Here is a 17,163-nt window from a genome sequence, read left to right on the forward strand (position 1 = left end):
CAGTTTAATTTTATCTATATACAATAAATATATATTCTAAAGTTATCACCAAGGGCCAAATCCAGTTTCCTACAGGCAGAGACCATATCTTTCACGTACACACTTCTTCTCTAGAATTATATAAGGTATATATTATTATTTTCTGAGACCAGCACTAGGGGTTTATAAATGTGCACTAGCAACCATTCATTCAAGAAACTGATGTTAGAACCCTACTATTTCCAAGCACTGTCTTACTGTTTTAAAAATGTGTTTCAAGCTGGAGGGTGGAGGGAAGTTGGAGGCACAATCTGTTTAAGATAGAAACTGTTTAAGAAACTTTTCTTTCCAGAAAAAGAAAGTAGTCCAGCTAGCTAAAGCCCTCAGATTTTAAAAAGAGCTTAGAGACTAGACCTAAATAATTGTTGCAAAAGAATTTAAACAGAAATGGAACCTCACAGCAAGTTAGCTGGAAGGGCTGAGTCACACATAACACTATTTCTCACATGCATGCAAGCAAGAGTGGGCTTTCTCATCGCTCCTCCTAAGATGATAAATTACAAAGAAATAAAGTCAAAACTAGAAGACTTTATAGAGGTGGAGCCAAACACTGGTTCTTAAAGAATCACTAGAATTCAGAGAAGCAAAGGAAATTTAAAAGGCTGTTTTAGGGAAAAGGAGAAAGAATAGCTTCATTGGGTAAAGGCAGAACACTTCAGGAAATATTGGGAAAACAGTGGCAAATGCCAATAATCTTTTCACTGAACAAAAGTCTCTTTTATGATCCATGTTATGGTACATTGCACTGAGGATGTTCGTGTGCTAGATTGTCTGTGGGTACAGCTGGAGGTCACGATTTCCTAAGGGGATGAATTAGCAAGGTAATGCTGGGGTTCAACATTTGGCCTTGAGACAGAGAGAATGCCCTCCTTTTAACTGAACGGTGGGGTCTTGAGCAGAGGACCTACATTTCACCGTGAAAATACAGAAGCATCAAGGCACAGTGAAATGATGTCTCACTCCCGTGCGCCCATCCTGTTTTATTCAAGAACCAAAAACATACTAGGGTGGCATTGATGATGAGCCCACTGGGCCAGCTGTGGAGGGAGGAGAAGAGGGGAAGAATAGTTCACAGGATTAGATCTCAAGAAAGCAGCTTAGACAGATTCAGGAGAAACACTACCTCCAGGTAGAGAAAGGGAGAAGGTCATCCTGGGAGAACCCATGGAGCACTAAGTGACTCTGAAAGTTTTTTTTCTTTAGCTGAGTGGTGAGCACACAGATGTTCATTATAGTTTCTTACTCCTTTTAGTTTGTCCAAGATTTTAGAATAAAATGTAATTTTAAAAATGTACAGAAACCTTATAACTGGCACCCATATATCCTCAATCAGATCTGCCTGTGGATGTCAACAAAATGACATTACTAATGGTATAATTCTTAATGATCCCTGCTGATGCAAGACTAACTCCACCAATAACCTTTTTTTAAAAAAGAGTCCTTCTGTTTCTAGAAGTCTGATTCATAAAACCTAACAAATGGTGCATTCAGCCACCATGTGCAACCTTCTGTGGCTCCTGCTGCAGATTCCCTGCCCCCACCCTCCACCACTGCCCTGGGGCTTACTTGAGACCCTACTCTTCCATGTCAAAGATGCTGTCTCATGCCCTTAATACAAACTTTCAAGTTTCCAAAGTGGTCATGCGTTTCCTTCACTCTTCCAGATTTCCAAAATGGCTGTGGTTATAGAAGTGTGTGTGTATGTGTGTGTGTGTGTGTGTGTGTGTGTGTGTGTTGGGGGTCAGGGGAGGGGGCTTTCCTCTGCCCCTCTTTGTCACCAGGCCACTAAAACTCAGCCTAGACTCAGCAAACATCTTGTGGTTTTGCTGAGTGGTTTTCCTTGTAGACTCAGGAAACACCTTCTGCTTCCCTGAAGCCCACCTTGGTCCTCAGGGCACAAATGTGTGGCAACGGGTCTCGGCTCAGGGGCCAATTCCAAGGCATGGGATAGCAGACAATGAGCCGAACCTCCATGTAGATCGGCTCCCTAGACCCCCTTCACCACACAGTCACACGTGCCCAGATGCATCTCAACTCCAGTGGTGGGCATAACTGACCTTGAGGCTGGGCCACCAGTCACATCAATTCTCCTCTCATTTCAACTCAATGACAGAAAAAAACAAATTAACTTGGTCAAGGCCATTATTTGCTCTTTATGAAGCTATGCACCCTAATTTACTTATGCAGCACGTATTACAGAAGGGCTGATCTATGGCAGACATTGTGCTAACTGGGGTGAGAGGCTGGGGCACGAAGATGGGTAAGACACAGTCCTCCTCCTCAAGGAGCTCACAGCCTAATAATGGGAGGTAGAAATATGTAAATAAACTCGGAGTGCAGTCCAGGACCTTGAACTCTATGTTGCTTCAAATCATTAGAATTCCCAGACATTGAAATGTAGGTATATATATGCTCTCTGAAAGAGCGTGTCCTCCTTTCTTGAAATCATATTTTGTGTTTCAAGCAGGAGAGCAAGAAAAGTACTATAGAGTGTAACCTGAAAGATTTGAAAAATGAGCTTCTGGAAATAATATGAAGGTCTTTGTATGAGGGTAATTAATAACAACAAAAATAGCTTAACAGATAAATGTTGGAGATAGATTGACTAAACAACAAATCTGGAGGGGAAAAAAAAACCACCCTGGATTTAGCACAAAATTTAATGAATGATCTCTATAAGGGATGCTATTATCAACGTGAAAACAATGTTAGGATGTGTTAACAGGAACATGGCAGGCAGTGCTGGGACTTCAGCCAGCCACATTCAGCCTTGGTCAAGCCTTTATTATGTTCAATTTTGGTTTCCCATTTGAAGAGTTGTTAAATTTCAGGCTGATATTAAAAGGATGGAAAATAGGCATTGGCATCTAGCCTAGAAAAGACGAGACTGAAGGATGACTTAATACCTGTGGCCCTAACAGAGATAAGTGGATTTCTATTTCAGGCACAGGAAGTCTAGTTCAATCACTGAATAAATTGAGAGTTTAGGAGTGATTAAACACTGGGACCTTGATCATGGGATGTCACCTTAGAAGTAGAGTACTTCAGCTCTGCCACTTTCAGAATACTGTTCACTCTCCATCTTGCATTAATATTTTAGAATGCATATATTATCTCCCTTTGGGACTGCCCTTCTTATCTTTGAAGGCCTCATGGCTCTTAACTCTATGACTTGCTTGTAGTAAATATTCAAATAGCGTTAGGTAGGGGGAAAGTGCTGGAATGGAAACTATATGGCCACCATTATAAGGTAGACAAGAGAATGTTGCAGCCCAAGCTGTGTTACAGGCCTGGAGTCAGACCAAAGAGTAGTTCAGAGAATTGTCTCAGCAAAGGCCATAAACATTCACTGATGGACAGGGGGCTGTACTGGAAGACTGTGAGGAGGGGTAAATGATGACTTTCTGTAACAGTCCATACATCCCTCCACCCCCTCCCCCGGCCAGCCCAACACACATTCCACAGTGGGAACTCCAGACTTTAGCTAGGACGTGATATGGAAGGAGAGGCCAGGAAAACACTGGATGGTAGAGAGCAGAAGAAAGAAGGAAGAGTCGTCTGTAATTTCTGCAAAAGGAGATGGAAAAGGGAGAAGCATTTCACGAGAAGGTGTCTCAGGAAAATCTATTAAAAAGGCAGTAATCCCAGGAAAGTACAAAGCAATATCATTTAAGTGAAACATGTCCAGCACCATTCGGGGAGGGAAATGGGGAGGAGGGTGATGCCTCAGCTGTGGAAGAAAGACTCTGAGAGGCCACAGGAAAGGAGGAAAGATGCCGTTAACCCCTTCACTTCTGTTCCTGGTGAGCGGCTGTCTAGGCAAGATCTTTTGCCTCATTCTAAGAGTGTAGTGTCTGTGAATTTCTTTACAAGAAAAACTTTCTTCAAGAACTTTTTAAAATATTCTCTTTAAATTACTTGAGTGGTTGCCTCTCGTGTGTTTAGATTTCCTTTGAGTTTAAGTTGTGTTTCTGTAGGAGGTGTGTGTGTGTGTGTCTGTCTTGAGTGCATTAGGGCAGTACATGGGGCACTTCCCACATACCTCTCTTTTTCCCTAGGGAATTGCTCCAAGGTAGAAGCTGTTCTTAAACAACCATTGCAGACCATAAAGTCTGGAACAGATCATGGAGCTCCTACCTCCATGAAGTTAAGTTATTTTTTAATCATATTTTATTAATAAAGGACCACCCTGTGGTGGGAGCTTATTTCTTTCTATAGCACTGACCTCTTTCAAACCTTCCCAGCCCAGAATCTCTTTGACGAAAAATGAAACAAACTTTCTAGAAACAAAGGGTGCTATCAGTAATTTCCTTGATGCTGGAAAAGATTGAAGGCCTGAGGAGAAGGGGACAACAGAGGATATGATGGTTGGATGGCATCACCAACTCGATGGACATGAGTTTGAGCAAGCTCCGGGAGTTGGTGATGGACAGGGAAGCCTGGTGTGCTGCAGTCCATGGGATCGCAAAGAGTTGGACGTGACTGAGCAACTGAACTGAACTGATTGGTAATTCAAGAGTGGCCCGGATTTTCACTTCCGCTAGTAAAAGAGGCCAGAAATGTCACATGTATGACACCTACTCTCTTGCTGAAGGATGACTGGCCCAGCTGTTCACAGTGCCAATGAATGATCATTACTTTGGTTCTCAGAGACACCAGTTCAGGCAGTTGGACCCTGAGTACCCGTGTCTGTGCCACACAGTGAAAGCACACGTGCTTGCTGGTCTCTTCAGAAACAGACACTGTTCACAAATTACCTTCTCGCATGTTCTTCCTGATTCCTCTCACCTCGCCTCTCCAGCCCCTGGTGGCTGGACCTCAAAGGGCTACCTGGAAGCAGTTGCCTACTCCCACCCCACTCTCGTCTTGTAAGTCTCTCATCTTCCTGCCTCTCAAATGCATCCAGTCTCCTTCTCATTGTCCTCTGCGCTCCCTCTTCCCTACTGGCGTCTGACCAGAGCCCCAGATTCATTCCTCTCTTTGCTATTGTCATGTTAGTACCCTATTAGGTAGCAGGAGTTATGACATCCATTAGTTTTACAAACTGAAGACAGACAGCTACTTCCCAAACACATTCCATTAATAACAAGGGGCCAGCTACAAGTGTGCATGATTTCCCTCTTTCTATCTGTACAACTAGGAAAATAACTCAGTGGATATCTTTTATATAGCTGGCCATTAGCATATTTTCAGTGCATGAATGTCAGCATGTTAGTGGAAGATTACAAAGTTCTTGCTCTCCTCTGTGTGTGTGTGTGTGTGTGTGTGTGTGTATGTGTGTGGAGAAAAAGAGAGTCTGGCCTGGAAGAACCACTGAATTTTTTCCAGGCTAGTCGATTTTATGAGTTTATTCTGATGATGCCAAAATTATACTTGCCACCTCAGAATTGGAGTGGGAGTGGAAAACAGGAAATCAGGAGGTGAAATGTATTCCCAAGGTCAACTGAGTCCCATAAGCAAATGTATTGGTTTTCTATCACTGCTGTAACAAAGAACCACGATCATGGTGGCTTAAAACAGTACAAACTTACTATCTATTGTTCTAGAGGTACAGAGTCCAACAGTTCTCTCCAGGCTAACATCAAGGTATAGATAGACAGGGCTGCATTCCTTTCCAGAGGCTCTAGGGGCAAATCCATTTCTCTTGCCTTTGCAGTTTCTAGAAGCCGCCACATTCCTGGATTCCTGGCCCCATTCAGTGCCAGCAAGGTCATCTCTCTGGCCACTATTCTATAGCCATATCTCCCCGTGACCTCAGCGGGAGAGGCTTATCTCATTTTAGACACTCGTGTGACTAAGAGTGAACACATCTGGATAATCCAGGATAATCTCTCCACCTCAATGCCTCTAACTTAATCACATCTGGAAAATCCCTTTTGCCGTGTAAGGTAACATATTCACAAGTTCTGGGCATTAGGACATTGGATGTCTTTGGGAGAAACATTATTCTGCCTGCCACAGCAAATCACAGAATTTAAAAGGAAAAAAAATTAAATGGGAAAAATGTGGTAGAAAGAGGAATGGCAAAATGCCTCAATTCATGTATCTATCACAGCTTTGGAGCAATAAACTCAAACCAAGTCAGTATTTTATTAAAGCCACTTGTGTAATCTCTAATTTTATGAGTGTCTTGTGCACATTAAGTAGTCTATATATGTTGAGTGATAATATACATAATCAAAGGGATGTTTAAAGGTGTATATTCATTATGAGTGTGTGTGTTAGTCGCTCAGTCGTGTCGGAGTCTTTGAGACTCCATGGACTGCAGCCCGCCAGTCTCCTGTGTCCATGGAATTCTCCAGGCAAGCATACTGGAATGGGTTACCATTCCCTTCTCCAGAGGATCTTCCCTACCCAGGGATCTAATCCAGGTCTCCTGCATTGCAGGCAGATTCTTTACCATCTCAGCCACAGGGAAGCCCACATCATAGTATACGGAGATAATTAACTTTGAAATTCATTCAACTCTATTACTCTATAAACTATGGCTTTGAGAACAGCATAGGACTTAAGCAGGAAAACAACCAAAACTTTCTAGTTAGTGAAAGTGAAGAGAGGATTTAATCAAACTAAATTAAACTTCTTTAAGTTGAGCACAAGAGTACCTGCTTTGGTTCCTCTCTGTGACTTGGGGTGAACTTTTGAAATGCTCTGTGCTTTTGCATCCATGTTTGCAACATGAAGCCATAGATCTCAAAGATTTTTTCTTTTTTTTTAAATCATGAGAAGGATGTGAATCAATGTGTGAAGGGGATTGTTTCTCCTGCTATATACCAAAAGAATCATCTTAACCCTCCATTGTGGAGATCTGAGTTGTTCAACTGATTTAACAGAAAGCCAGTCCCATCAGCATCTTGGTGCCCCAGAAGCGATCTGTTCATTGCTTGTTAGAGATGAAGAAACACATTCACAACTCAAGCCTAGACGGAGTGTCATCTCCAGATAGAATCAACACCACCCCCTCCACAGGGGCTGGAATCTGGCTGCTTTCCAAGGTGTTGCTGACCAGGCTCCCTTGCCTGGCCTGGCCGATGAGATCATCACACCAAGTGCCACGGGGGCAGACCAGGCCCGCTGTTGCAACATGTTCCTTCCTTGGGCTGTTGCCTTCATTTCACCAAATGCCCTGTATAACACAGCATATCTCTGATCCGCTGGCTCTCTTCCCTTTGCCTTTGTATGCATTTTTATATCATGCATCTTCCCCTGAATAAAAGGGATAATAGAGGTTTCTCAGATTTGATTTCTCAGTGGGAACTGTTTGGTTTGGAAGCCACCTACACCAATTCTAATTGAGAACAGAGCTCAGAACGAGGGCCTGAGAACTGCACCCGGATGAACTTTTTGGTGGGCTGATTTCCATTGATCTCTGTAGCACTGGATTGTGTATGTGAGTGATCCTAGGGTCGACTGTTTTCCAAAAGCCTGGACACGTGGATCAATCAGTGTCTTTTTCTTTGACTAGCTCTCTACCTTGGAAGGATTCGTTGTAATTGATCATATAAAGTCTTCATCATGAAAGCTACTGGGGATCCTGGGCCCCCGCTGTCCAGTCATAAACATTGTGGAAATCACGAAGCCATCTGGGCCCTTTACAACCTACTGTCTAAACATGATGAGCCTCTATTAGAGAGATTACAGTAAAAAATAACAATCAGCTCTCTGATGATCCGGTGCGGAGGGAAAGGGTGGGGAGGAGTAGATTTGGCAAAGGACAAGCCCAGACTTTCGTCACAGGGACAGACCAAAGTGTTAACACAAAGGGAGAACCCGGGAGCATCCCGCACACTGCATTTCAGCCCAGATAACATGGCACTTCCGCGGGCCGGGTCCACGCCCTGACCGCCGGAGGGTCTCAGCACCTCTGCGCCCGCCCGCCGCCCTTCCAGCTGCAGACATGCTCGCGGGATCCGGATCTCAGGGAAGACGCAGCCTGGCCGCGCTCTCCCAGTGAGTGCTCGCTTCACCTCTTCGGGGGTTTCTTCTTCTCTTTCTTATAAAGGAATTGCTGTTATTAAAATGCTTTTTAATTGTGGGAGTGGGAGGAGAGAGGAGAAGCCAGGAGGCAAAGGAAGGCAGTGAGTGTGTAAGTTTCAGACCCGTAGGGAACTTTTTTGGTCTCAACTTCGTGGTGGTTCTGATTGGTTTTCCTCGGTTCCATTTTTTGGGGTGGTTCGTAGACCATTTGCGGGGGGTTGATACCTAGGCACTGAGTTTTCTTATTCCAAATAGCGATCCACAAAGCTTCGGGTTTCTAAAGATCTGCTGTTAATTTAGACCTGAGCCCTCTGCTCGGAATGATCCATCTGCAGGGCTCAGAGACTTTGGCTAAAGCACACATTGCCCAATCCGTAGAGTCAACAGCCCAAAGCCCTTAATACACTGACCATCTGACTATAACAGAACAAGACCCAGAGCGCATGCTATCGATCAGAGAATTGTTCAGATAACAGGCTCCAAAGTTTAGGATCCTGGAATCTTAGAATGTTCAAGCTAGAGGGGCCCCTAGGGCTGTTTGCTGAAACTCTTTCCTATAGACTGAGGAACTGGAACCCCAAGGGGCAACTCCTCTCACCCAAAGCCAGACAGCAGTCAATAGCGGGGAAGCCAGTGTCTTTGTACTTGCAGGCAAGGGCCCTTTTCACGCTGGCGTTTATGAGGTTTGGAAAACTCTCTGGGTCTTGGGAAAAGGTACCGCACAAGAGTAAGAACACCAGATGGCCTTTCAGTAAATCTGTCCCATTTTTGAAAGTTTTGGCATCGATTCAGCATGACAATTGTTGTTCCAGTCGTTCCAGCGTTTGTGCAACAGTTCATCAAATAAACAGGAACTCAACAGGGTCCTAAAAATGAGACCCACGTCCATTGCATTGGCAGATCTCTTGGATAACCAGTTCCTTTGAGTGTGATCGTTCAAGTGTGAGAGCGAAAAGGGGTGTCAGAAGGTTATCTGTATGGCTATCAGACTGGTTGGGGGTGGGTTTTTTTTTTTAACAAATTTACTGTTATGGGGAATTCTGTTACATAAAGGAGATGTTCTGATTAAATGGGTGGTTTTGGATCTAGAGCTTCTCTTCACCGCTGCAGTCCCCATTGCTCATCTCCCCCACTCCCCATCCTTCTCTACCCCACCCCACTCTACCCACTCCACCAAAACTTCCTTGGAATCCTAGGTGTCCATGGAATTTGAGAAACCCCCGATTGTGCTTAATGGCTCAATTTCCAATGAGGAAACTGAGGAACATGGGGTAAAGGGCTGGCCCAGTATTCACAGCTGATCAACAGCAGAGCCTGGAATGCAGGGCAAAGAGTCCAATCTTGGGTGTGTGTGTGTCTCTGTGTGTGTGTGTGTGTGTGTGTGACTGTGAATTCCTGGTCCTGACTCTTCCCACTTTATCATGTCCATGCTTCTATCAGTTTACTTTCTCCATATCTCTCTACTCTTATCTACTCACTCTGTCATTCCTGAATTTCAGCAGTTCTGCCCACCCACCCCCCAACACACACCTAGACAATTCTAATTGCCTCCTATCTGGTTCCAGCTTCAGTCTCTGTCCCCTTTCTGACCGCGTCTCCTCCGGCCCTCCCACCCCTCACCCTTGAAGATAGAGCTCACTGTCCTCTACATGGCATTCAAAGTTCTCCCGATCTGCCTTTTGTATCCCTTCCCATTCTGACCGCCCCCTGCTCTAGCCAAATCAGATTACTCACTGGTCCCCAAACTCATCACATAAAAGTGACCTCCATTCCTTGGCTCACTCTATATCTTATGTGGAGAACACTCTACAAGCCTCAGTTTCCCCTCCAAAATGGAGGAATTGAACAAGATTGGGGCTTCTGAAGTGTTCTGTGGAGACCAAGGATTCCAAGGTAGTTCTGGTGGAGTGAGTAGGGTGCAGTGGGATAGGGAAGAGATGGGGAGTCTGGTGGGAGGGAGAGGCAATGGGTGGATGGTGGGGGCGGGGGGGCGGTGATTGGAGAGTACAGTAGGGATGTGCGGCTCTATCTCATGTGCTCCTGACTCCATACCTGTCCTTCAGGGCCCTCATCAAATGCTGCCTTTCTCCACAAGGCTTCCTCCGCTCCTCTTTTATCTCCACACCACTAACCTTCATTGTCCATCCTTCTATTATTAGCTTTAAACTAAAGATAGTGGTTAGCATGCCTGTCCTCTTGCAATAAATGGTAATTCACTTGAGGGTAGGAACTATTGTGACTCTTGGGACCTTCAGCTTCCAGCATGGTGCCCGTGGTCAAAAAATACTCTTTCACTTTCCCATTATTGGATAAATCAAACTCAGTTCATCTAAGTTCACACTTTTCACTGGAGTCATTTGAACACACCAGCGCTTCTGGACCTTCTGCTTTGGAAGAAGTTTTAGGTTAAATGCCAAAACAGATGCCCAACAAAATGATTTCTAAATTCCTTTGCATTTGCATCAGATAATTTATCTCAGTTTCATCACCTATGGAGCAAGATTGGAAGTATTTCTTTTATGAGGTACATTAAGATTCCTAAATGCCAAGACCTACCCAGGGTCGTGTGATTCTCAGGGGCAGTTGTAAATGGTTTTTCAGTTCTTTATAGCTTTCAAGGTGCTGTTTAATTTGTTCCTGGTATGATTATTGAGAGATTCTGTCACTCGCAGTCTAATATTTTCACCACTTACTTTCTCATTTTCCCAAAGCCCGGGTGAAATCTTCTTGAGTCAAGATATGGGGTTTCCTGTAAATAGCCATACTTTTGTCATTTTGTAACAAATGTAGAAGGGTATATATAAATTTTTAAACCATGATACCAAAGAAACATAGGAAATTTTTTTAGTTCATGCCACAGTTTTCTGAAGAAACTAAGTTATAAACATGACAGGGAAATAAGTGTATCCAGTTCTAGTTATTCCACTCACTGTTCACAGTAGCCAAGACTATGAGGAAACCCCGTCTGTGACAACTGTTTAAGGAAATAGTCAGCAGTCTGGGCAGAGGAGCACTCAGGCGCCTTCTCTCTTACCAAGTAAAGGGCATGTACATTTTGTGACTGTTGATTTGTATACCAAACCGGCCATTTTTGTTCACTTTGGGGTTCAAAGTTTGGCTTTAAATGATTGACTTCACTAGACCTCTTATCTGGTTAAGGGTAAAATTACCACTTTCTGTTAGTGGATAAAAAATAAGAAAGAATGGTAGAGAAACGGGCAGTTATGCTTTGCCAGTATGGGTACTCTATAAACGATATTGCTGAGTTTCTGCTGGAATGGTGACTATACCAAATCTTCATGGAAAATGGCCTCGACTTTCTGCATATGTGTCTTCCTAGCCACCTGGCCACAAGCACACTGACTGGGTGCGTGGTGGCCACAGGCCTTTCTTTCCCACCTGGTTGATGCAATTTGCATTGCTCACTTCTCTTTCCCTCTGCTTATCTTTGACCTTATTTCTATCCTTGACATGAGCCCTCACTTCCTACTGCTTCTCACACCCGCCTCCCCAGTTCCCCCAAAATGGGAGGGCTAGCTGAGGCTAGAGGAATGGGGGCTGGGGAGGTGTTTCTCTGCCATCTGGAGGCTAATTTGCCTCCGGCATTCCTAACTGGACCAGTGAGGATGCTTTTTCCCCCTTAGAAATGCAGTTTCAGTTCTCAGTACTAGCTTCAGATATATCCTGGGTTTTAAAAGGTGGCTGTGGGCTGGCCCGAGATCCCAACTGCCATGTATAATAATGTTTGAAGTTCCAAAAACCAATTTGCAAATTAAGGTTTTGGAAACAAGCTTTTCATAAATGTAGGACTGCCTGAATTCATTTCCAAGCCTAATTGAGTTTTTAAGAGGAGCCTTTAAAAATCTGTAAACCTCACTCATTTCCATGCATTCATTCAACAAATATTCATTGAGGGTTTCCTGTGCCAGTTAGTGCTGCTGGGACTAGGCACTAAGAACATAAAAAAGAACAAAGCCCAGGCTCTGGCTTCAAGATTATCTAGTCTTTTAACCTCCCGCCCACTGCAGGAATGCTCCTCTGTTCTGGTCCCACACCCACCTCCCGGTCCACCAGGGGGCTGCCGTCAGAACAGCACAGACACCTAACCAGTGCTAGCTGCATCAGTGTTCCCCTGTTTTCTCTTTCCCTCTGACCCTCTGAAAGGAATACTAGTTTCTATTATACTTGAATATAAACTTAAATATAATAAACTTAAGTTTATCTTGTGACTCAGTATGTCAGCGACTCAATGGACATGAGTTTAAGCAAACTGCGGGAGATGGTGAAGGACAGGGAAGCCTGGGCTGCTGCATTCCATGGGGTCGCAAAGAGTCAGACACAACTGAACTGACTAAGCATATATACACACATATATCTCTTTGAAACAAATATTTCACAAAATAGTGCTCACTCTTGCTATGTACGATGCCCTCTGATATTTTCTTTTTTCGAGTTGTACTACTGATTTTTTCCAGCTTTATTACAGTATGATTGACAAATAAGATTATTATAATACGTCCACAGGATTCTCCAGGCAAGAATACTGGAGTGGATTGCCATGCCCTTCTCCAGGTCAATTATTAAAGCCTAATTGACAAATAAGCTTATAATATATTTGAAATGTACTATATGACGATCTATAGATCTGTACATTGTGAAAGAAGTCCCAGAGTTAAGTTAATTAACATATTCATCACCTATCATATTTACCTTTCTTTCCTTTTTTGGTGAGAACACTTAAGTTCCACTCTTTTTGTATATTTCAGTTGACAACACTATATTATTAACTATAGTCACTATGTTATCCATTGGATCCTAAGATTTGATTCACCTTATCACTAAAAGTTTAGAGCCTTTTACCAGCCTCTCCCCATTTCCCCTAGCCTCCAGCCCTTGGCAATCACTATTTTAGTTTAACTCTTTTATTCAAATTCCACATATAAGTGATAGCACGCAGTATTTGTGTTTCTCTGTCTGGCTTATCTCAGCGCAGTGCTCTCCGTATTCATTCATGTTGTTGTAAATGGCAGAATTTCCTTCTTTTTTTATTTTTTGTTTTTTTTCCTCTTTTTTTTTCCTTCTTTTTTTTTTAAAAAAAAATAAGTTTTGGTGGCCTATAATTGATGTACAATGTTGTATTAGTTTCAGGTGTCCTTCTTTTTAAAGGCTGAGTAAGATTCCACATTACTATGTATATTATATATGTTATTGTATTCCATATTATATATATATATATATATATATATATATATATATATATATATATACACACATGTATATGGATCCCCATTTATCCACTGATGAACACTTAGGTTGTTTCCATACCTTGGCTATTGTGAGCAATGCTGCAATAACCTGAAAATACAGATATTTCTGATATAGTGATATAGTTTCTTGCCCTCTGATATTTTCTTTAGTCTATATATCATTAAAAAATGCTAGTCATAACCTACTGAGTAGATTTCAGAAGCTGTAAAGTGAATTTTGAAAGCCACTGAACATATTACATAATCTTGATAACCCTGACCCTGCTACCTGCCTGTTTCAGAGATCAGCCTAGATACTTAAAGAGAAGCTTTTCAAATGGGAATCAGAGGGTCTTGATTCTGGTCTAACTCCTTCAGCAATAAGCCCTGTGTTCTCCAGGAAGCCACTTCATCTTGCTGCAATGCAGCTTAAGATAGAAGTGCTCATGTCTGCTCCGTGTAACTTGCAGGGTGGTAAGAGCATCCAGTACAGTGATGTGTGTCAAAGTATATGGAAAAAAAGCTAAGTATTAAACAAATGCAAGTTATTATGAAATAGCCTTATTTTTCCCAATTAAAATTTAATATCAGAGGAGCAATTTGGAGAGACCATTTGTTCTTTATAGAGTTGTGGAAAGATCCTTGCATGGGCTATAATATTATGCAACTTCACAAATGAAAATCTCAGAGTGACATTTATTTGGGATGTTGTAACTAGGTTTGTATTTAAGAAGCTCAGCCAGGTCATCCTCTTTCCTCTGCCCTTAAATACTTTTTCCGGTTGTAAAATCAAGGAAGCAACTAGGTGGTCGATGGGTTTTTAACTTCTGAGCCAATTTGTGAAGGAGTATGCTTTGCCTGATAGTATCTGCTCTGGCCCACTGCATTGATAAACATTCATTTCCACTGCTATTAAGACTGCTTTTTATTAAAAACAACTGACATTAAATAAAAGTAAATAAGAGTAAAGGCGATAGCTTTATTAAGAACGGTTGAAAACAATACATTTCTAAAGAAAATATGGTACTTTTCTCACTGATTGTTCACTTTTTCTTTATAACCTTTATTGTAAACCTCATCTCCTGCAGACATTGATTAGAATGCTTCTTACATCTTGATATTGCTATTTCAGTTCAGTCGCTCAGTCTTGTCTGACTCTTTGCAACCCCATGAACTGCAGCACACCAGGCCTCCCTGTCTATCACCAACTCCCAGAGTCCACCCAAACCCATGTCCGTTGAGATGGTGATGCCATCCAACCATCTCATCCTCTGTCATCCCCTTCTCCTCCTGCCCTCAATCTTTCCCAGCATCAGGGTCTTTTCAAATGAGTCAGCTCTTCACATCAGGTGGCCAAAGTATTGGAGTTTCAGCTTCAACATCAGTCTTACCAATGAACACCCAGGACTGATCTCCTTTAGGATGGACTGGTTGGATCTCCTTGTAGTCCAAGGGACTCTCAAGAGTCTTCTCCAACACCACATTTCAAAAGCATCAATTTTTCCCGCTCAGCTTTCTTTATAGTCCAACTCTCACATCCATACATGACCACTGGAAAAACAATAGCCTTTGTTGACAAAGTAGTCTCTGCATATTGCTATTTAGGGCCTGGTATTTTAGGCTGGTATTTTCTATACTAATGAATTCCTGTTGAGAGTCTAACCCATACTAGACAGGCTCTTCCAGGCTAGCTCTGTCTTTTCTTTCCATGACTTCTTTCTGATAGTTAGAAGGAATAGCACTCACCTTTTCTAGAACTCAATTCTGTAAGTCACTATACCTTGCTCTTTATAAGCAACAGAGATAATATGTCCTTAGGCACTCAGTCATGTCTGACTCTTTGTGACCCCATGGACTGTAGCCTGCCAGGTTCCTCTGTCCATGGGGATTCTCCAGGCAAGAATACTGGAGTGTGTTGCCATGCCCTTCTCCAGGGGATCTTCCCAACCCAGGGATCAAACCCAGGCCTCCTGCATCGCAGACAGATTCTTTACCAACTGAGCCACCCGGAAGAGATAAAATTACAATATAATAACATAAAGACTATACTCACCCCAAGATAATTAGCCACTTTTGCCCTCTGAAGAGTGAAAGCATTCTTGCACAGATCAGTGATACCCCACCAAAGGCCACAGTTCAAAATTATCTTGCATAGTTTCCAGAGAAGGGTACATGAAATACAAAAAACTTAAGTAATTTTTTCAACCTACCTTTAATATGGTTTCATGATATTTATAGCTTTTGTGTAATTCCCATAGCCACTTAATGAATTAATATGATATGTCTAAGAATTGAATTGAAAATAATGGTGTTCACACAACTTTTTACTAAGAGTAAATTTAAGGTCCAAGGTGGCCTGTGCAGAAGAGATGTCTTTAAAGAGGAGCTGATTGCTCACCTCTGCTATTTCTCAGGTGGTCTTTCCAGAGTGAAACAGCACTAGTGGCTGGGGAAAAGGTCTCAGCACTCTTTCTACTGACCAGACCCACCTTTCAAAGCACTAAATGGGCACATTATTGGCAGGTGAAAACTAGAGCCAGGTATCCTGACTTCCACATCTGTGTTTGGACTTTGATCTTTGATAAGTGTGTGATTGAGCAGGTCTCTTAATTTCAGTGGGCCTAAGTTTCTTCATATATGGGGCGGAGCGGGTGGAGGGGAAGAAAGGTATAGTATCTGTCTTGCAGGTTTAGTGAAAATTAAAGGAATTAGTTACGTGAAGGTGTATAAACCACAGCAGATAATCAATCAGTGTTAAATTTTCCACCTTCCTCTTCCATAAGAGTTCTTCTTTTCCTGCAGACCCTAGAAGAGAAATGGCTTGGTATCTTACACCAGCAAAACTACTGGGGTGTAAGATGCTGGGGTAAAAGCCAGGTGAATTCAGTTTGTGATTGACATGTGTTCAAAAAATCCATCTATTTTTAAAAAATCAGAGGAGCTCCTCATCAGATTTTAGTTGTTCCATGTACTTCCTACTTAAAAATTATAACCCATACGGCAATACTTTGATAAGTTAAAAGAAACTTGCTAAAATTAGGCTTGGGGGCAAAATATAAAATTACTACTTTCCAAACTGGCCTAAACCAGACACATTGTGAAGGAGGACATAGTAAGAAGTACGGATTTGTTTGCCAAAACTTGGATGCCACCAATCTCTAAGTAAGCTCGATAGAGAAGGGGAATATAAATTAAGAATATTAACTTTGAAAAAAGGCAGATAAAGTTGGGAGCTGGACTCAAATCCTAGTTGCATCATTTTATTAACTATGTGCCCTTGAGCTGATTACCTAATCTCACTGAGTTTTTTCAGTTTATTTGTCTATAAAATGAGGAAAAGATATGTAAAGTGGTTAGCATGGTGCCTGGCACTTAGCTGAAAAAGATGTGTGTGGGGTGATAGACAGTAATAATTACTGGCATTAACTGGATGCCTAAGGGAATGAGTCTGAGGTAGCTTCCTGGTACAGTAAGCCCCCTACACATGAATCTTCAAGTAGTGAACTTTCAAAGATTCGAACGTGCATTCCGTCATCATCAGCCATGCGTGAAATTGGAGCTTGCCATCCGTCTCCTTGGAGTCCTTCAGCTCTACCATCTCCCACCGCCACTCCCCCCTCCACTCAGTAACTCTTCTTGCCTGTTCACTCAATGCCAGCCTCTATTTATTAGCTTACTACTATACTTTTCAAGGTAATGTTCTGTAGGATTAAAAATGGTTTATTTTTTGTGGGTTTTTTTTTTTTATGTATTATGTATGTGAAAAGTATACTATTACAGTACAGTACTATATAGCCAATTGTGATAGTTGGGTACCTAGGCTAACTTTGTTGGACTTACAAATGCCCCGTCGGAACAGAACTTGTCGTATGTAGGGGACTTACTGTATTCACAGAACTGT

The 17,163-nt window shown here is 42.4% G+C and overlaps 1 protein-coding gene across 10 annotated transcripts in view; it reads left to right on the top strand.

Moving 5' to 3' along the window:
• CALD1 (caldesmon 1) overlaps positions 1 to 17,163 on the top strand; it is a 227,170-nt gene that overhangs the window by 143,490 nt on the left and 66,517 nt on the right. The window contains exon 1 of one of the 10 annotated variants that reach the window (XM_061165849.1): positions 7,790 to 7,989. The exons of the other annotated variants lie outside the window; for them this stretch is intronic. Coding sequence (XP_061021832.1) covers positions 7,937 to 7,989 — 53 coding nt within the window. The 5' untranslated portion in view covers positions 7,790 to 7,936. Of the gene's footprint in view, positions 1 to 7,789; positions 7,990 to 17,163 lie in introns of those variants that run through there. 10 annotated transcript variants of the gene reach the window in all.

This window comes from Dama dama, chromosome 18 (genome assembly GCF_033118175.1).
Source record: "Dama dama isolate Ldn47 chromosome 18, ASM3311817v1, whole genome shotgun sequence".
NCBI lineage: Eukaryota > Metazoa > Chordata > Mammalia > Artiodactyla > Cervidae > Dama > Dama dama.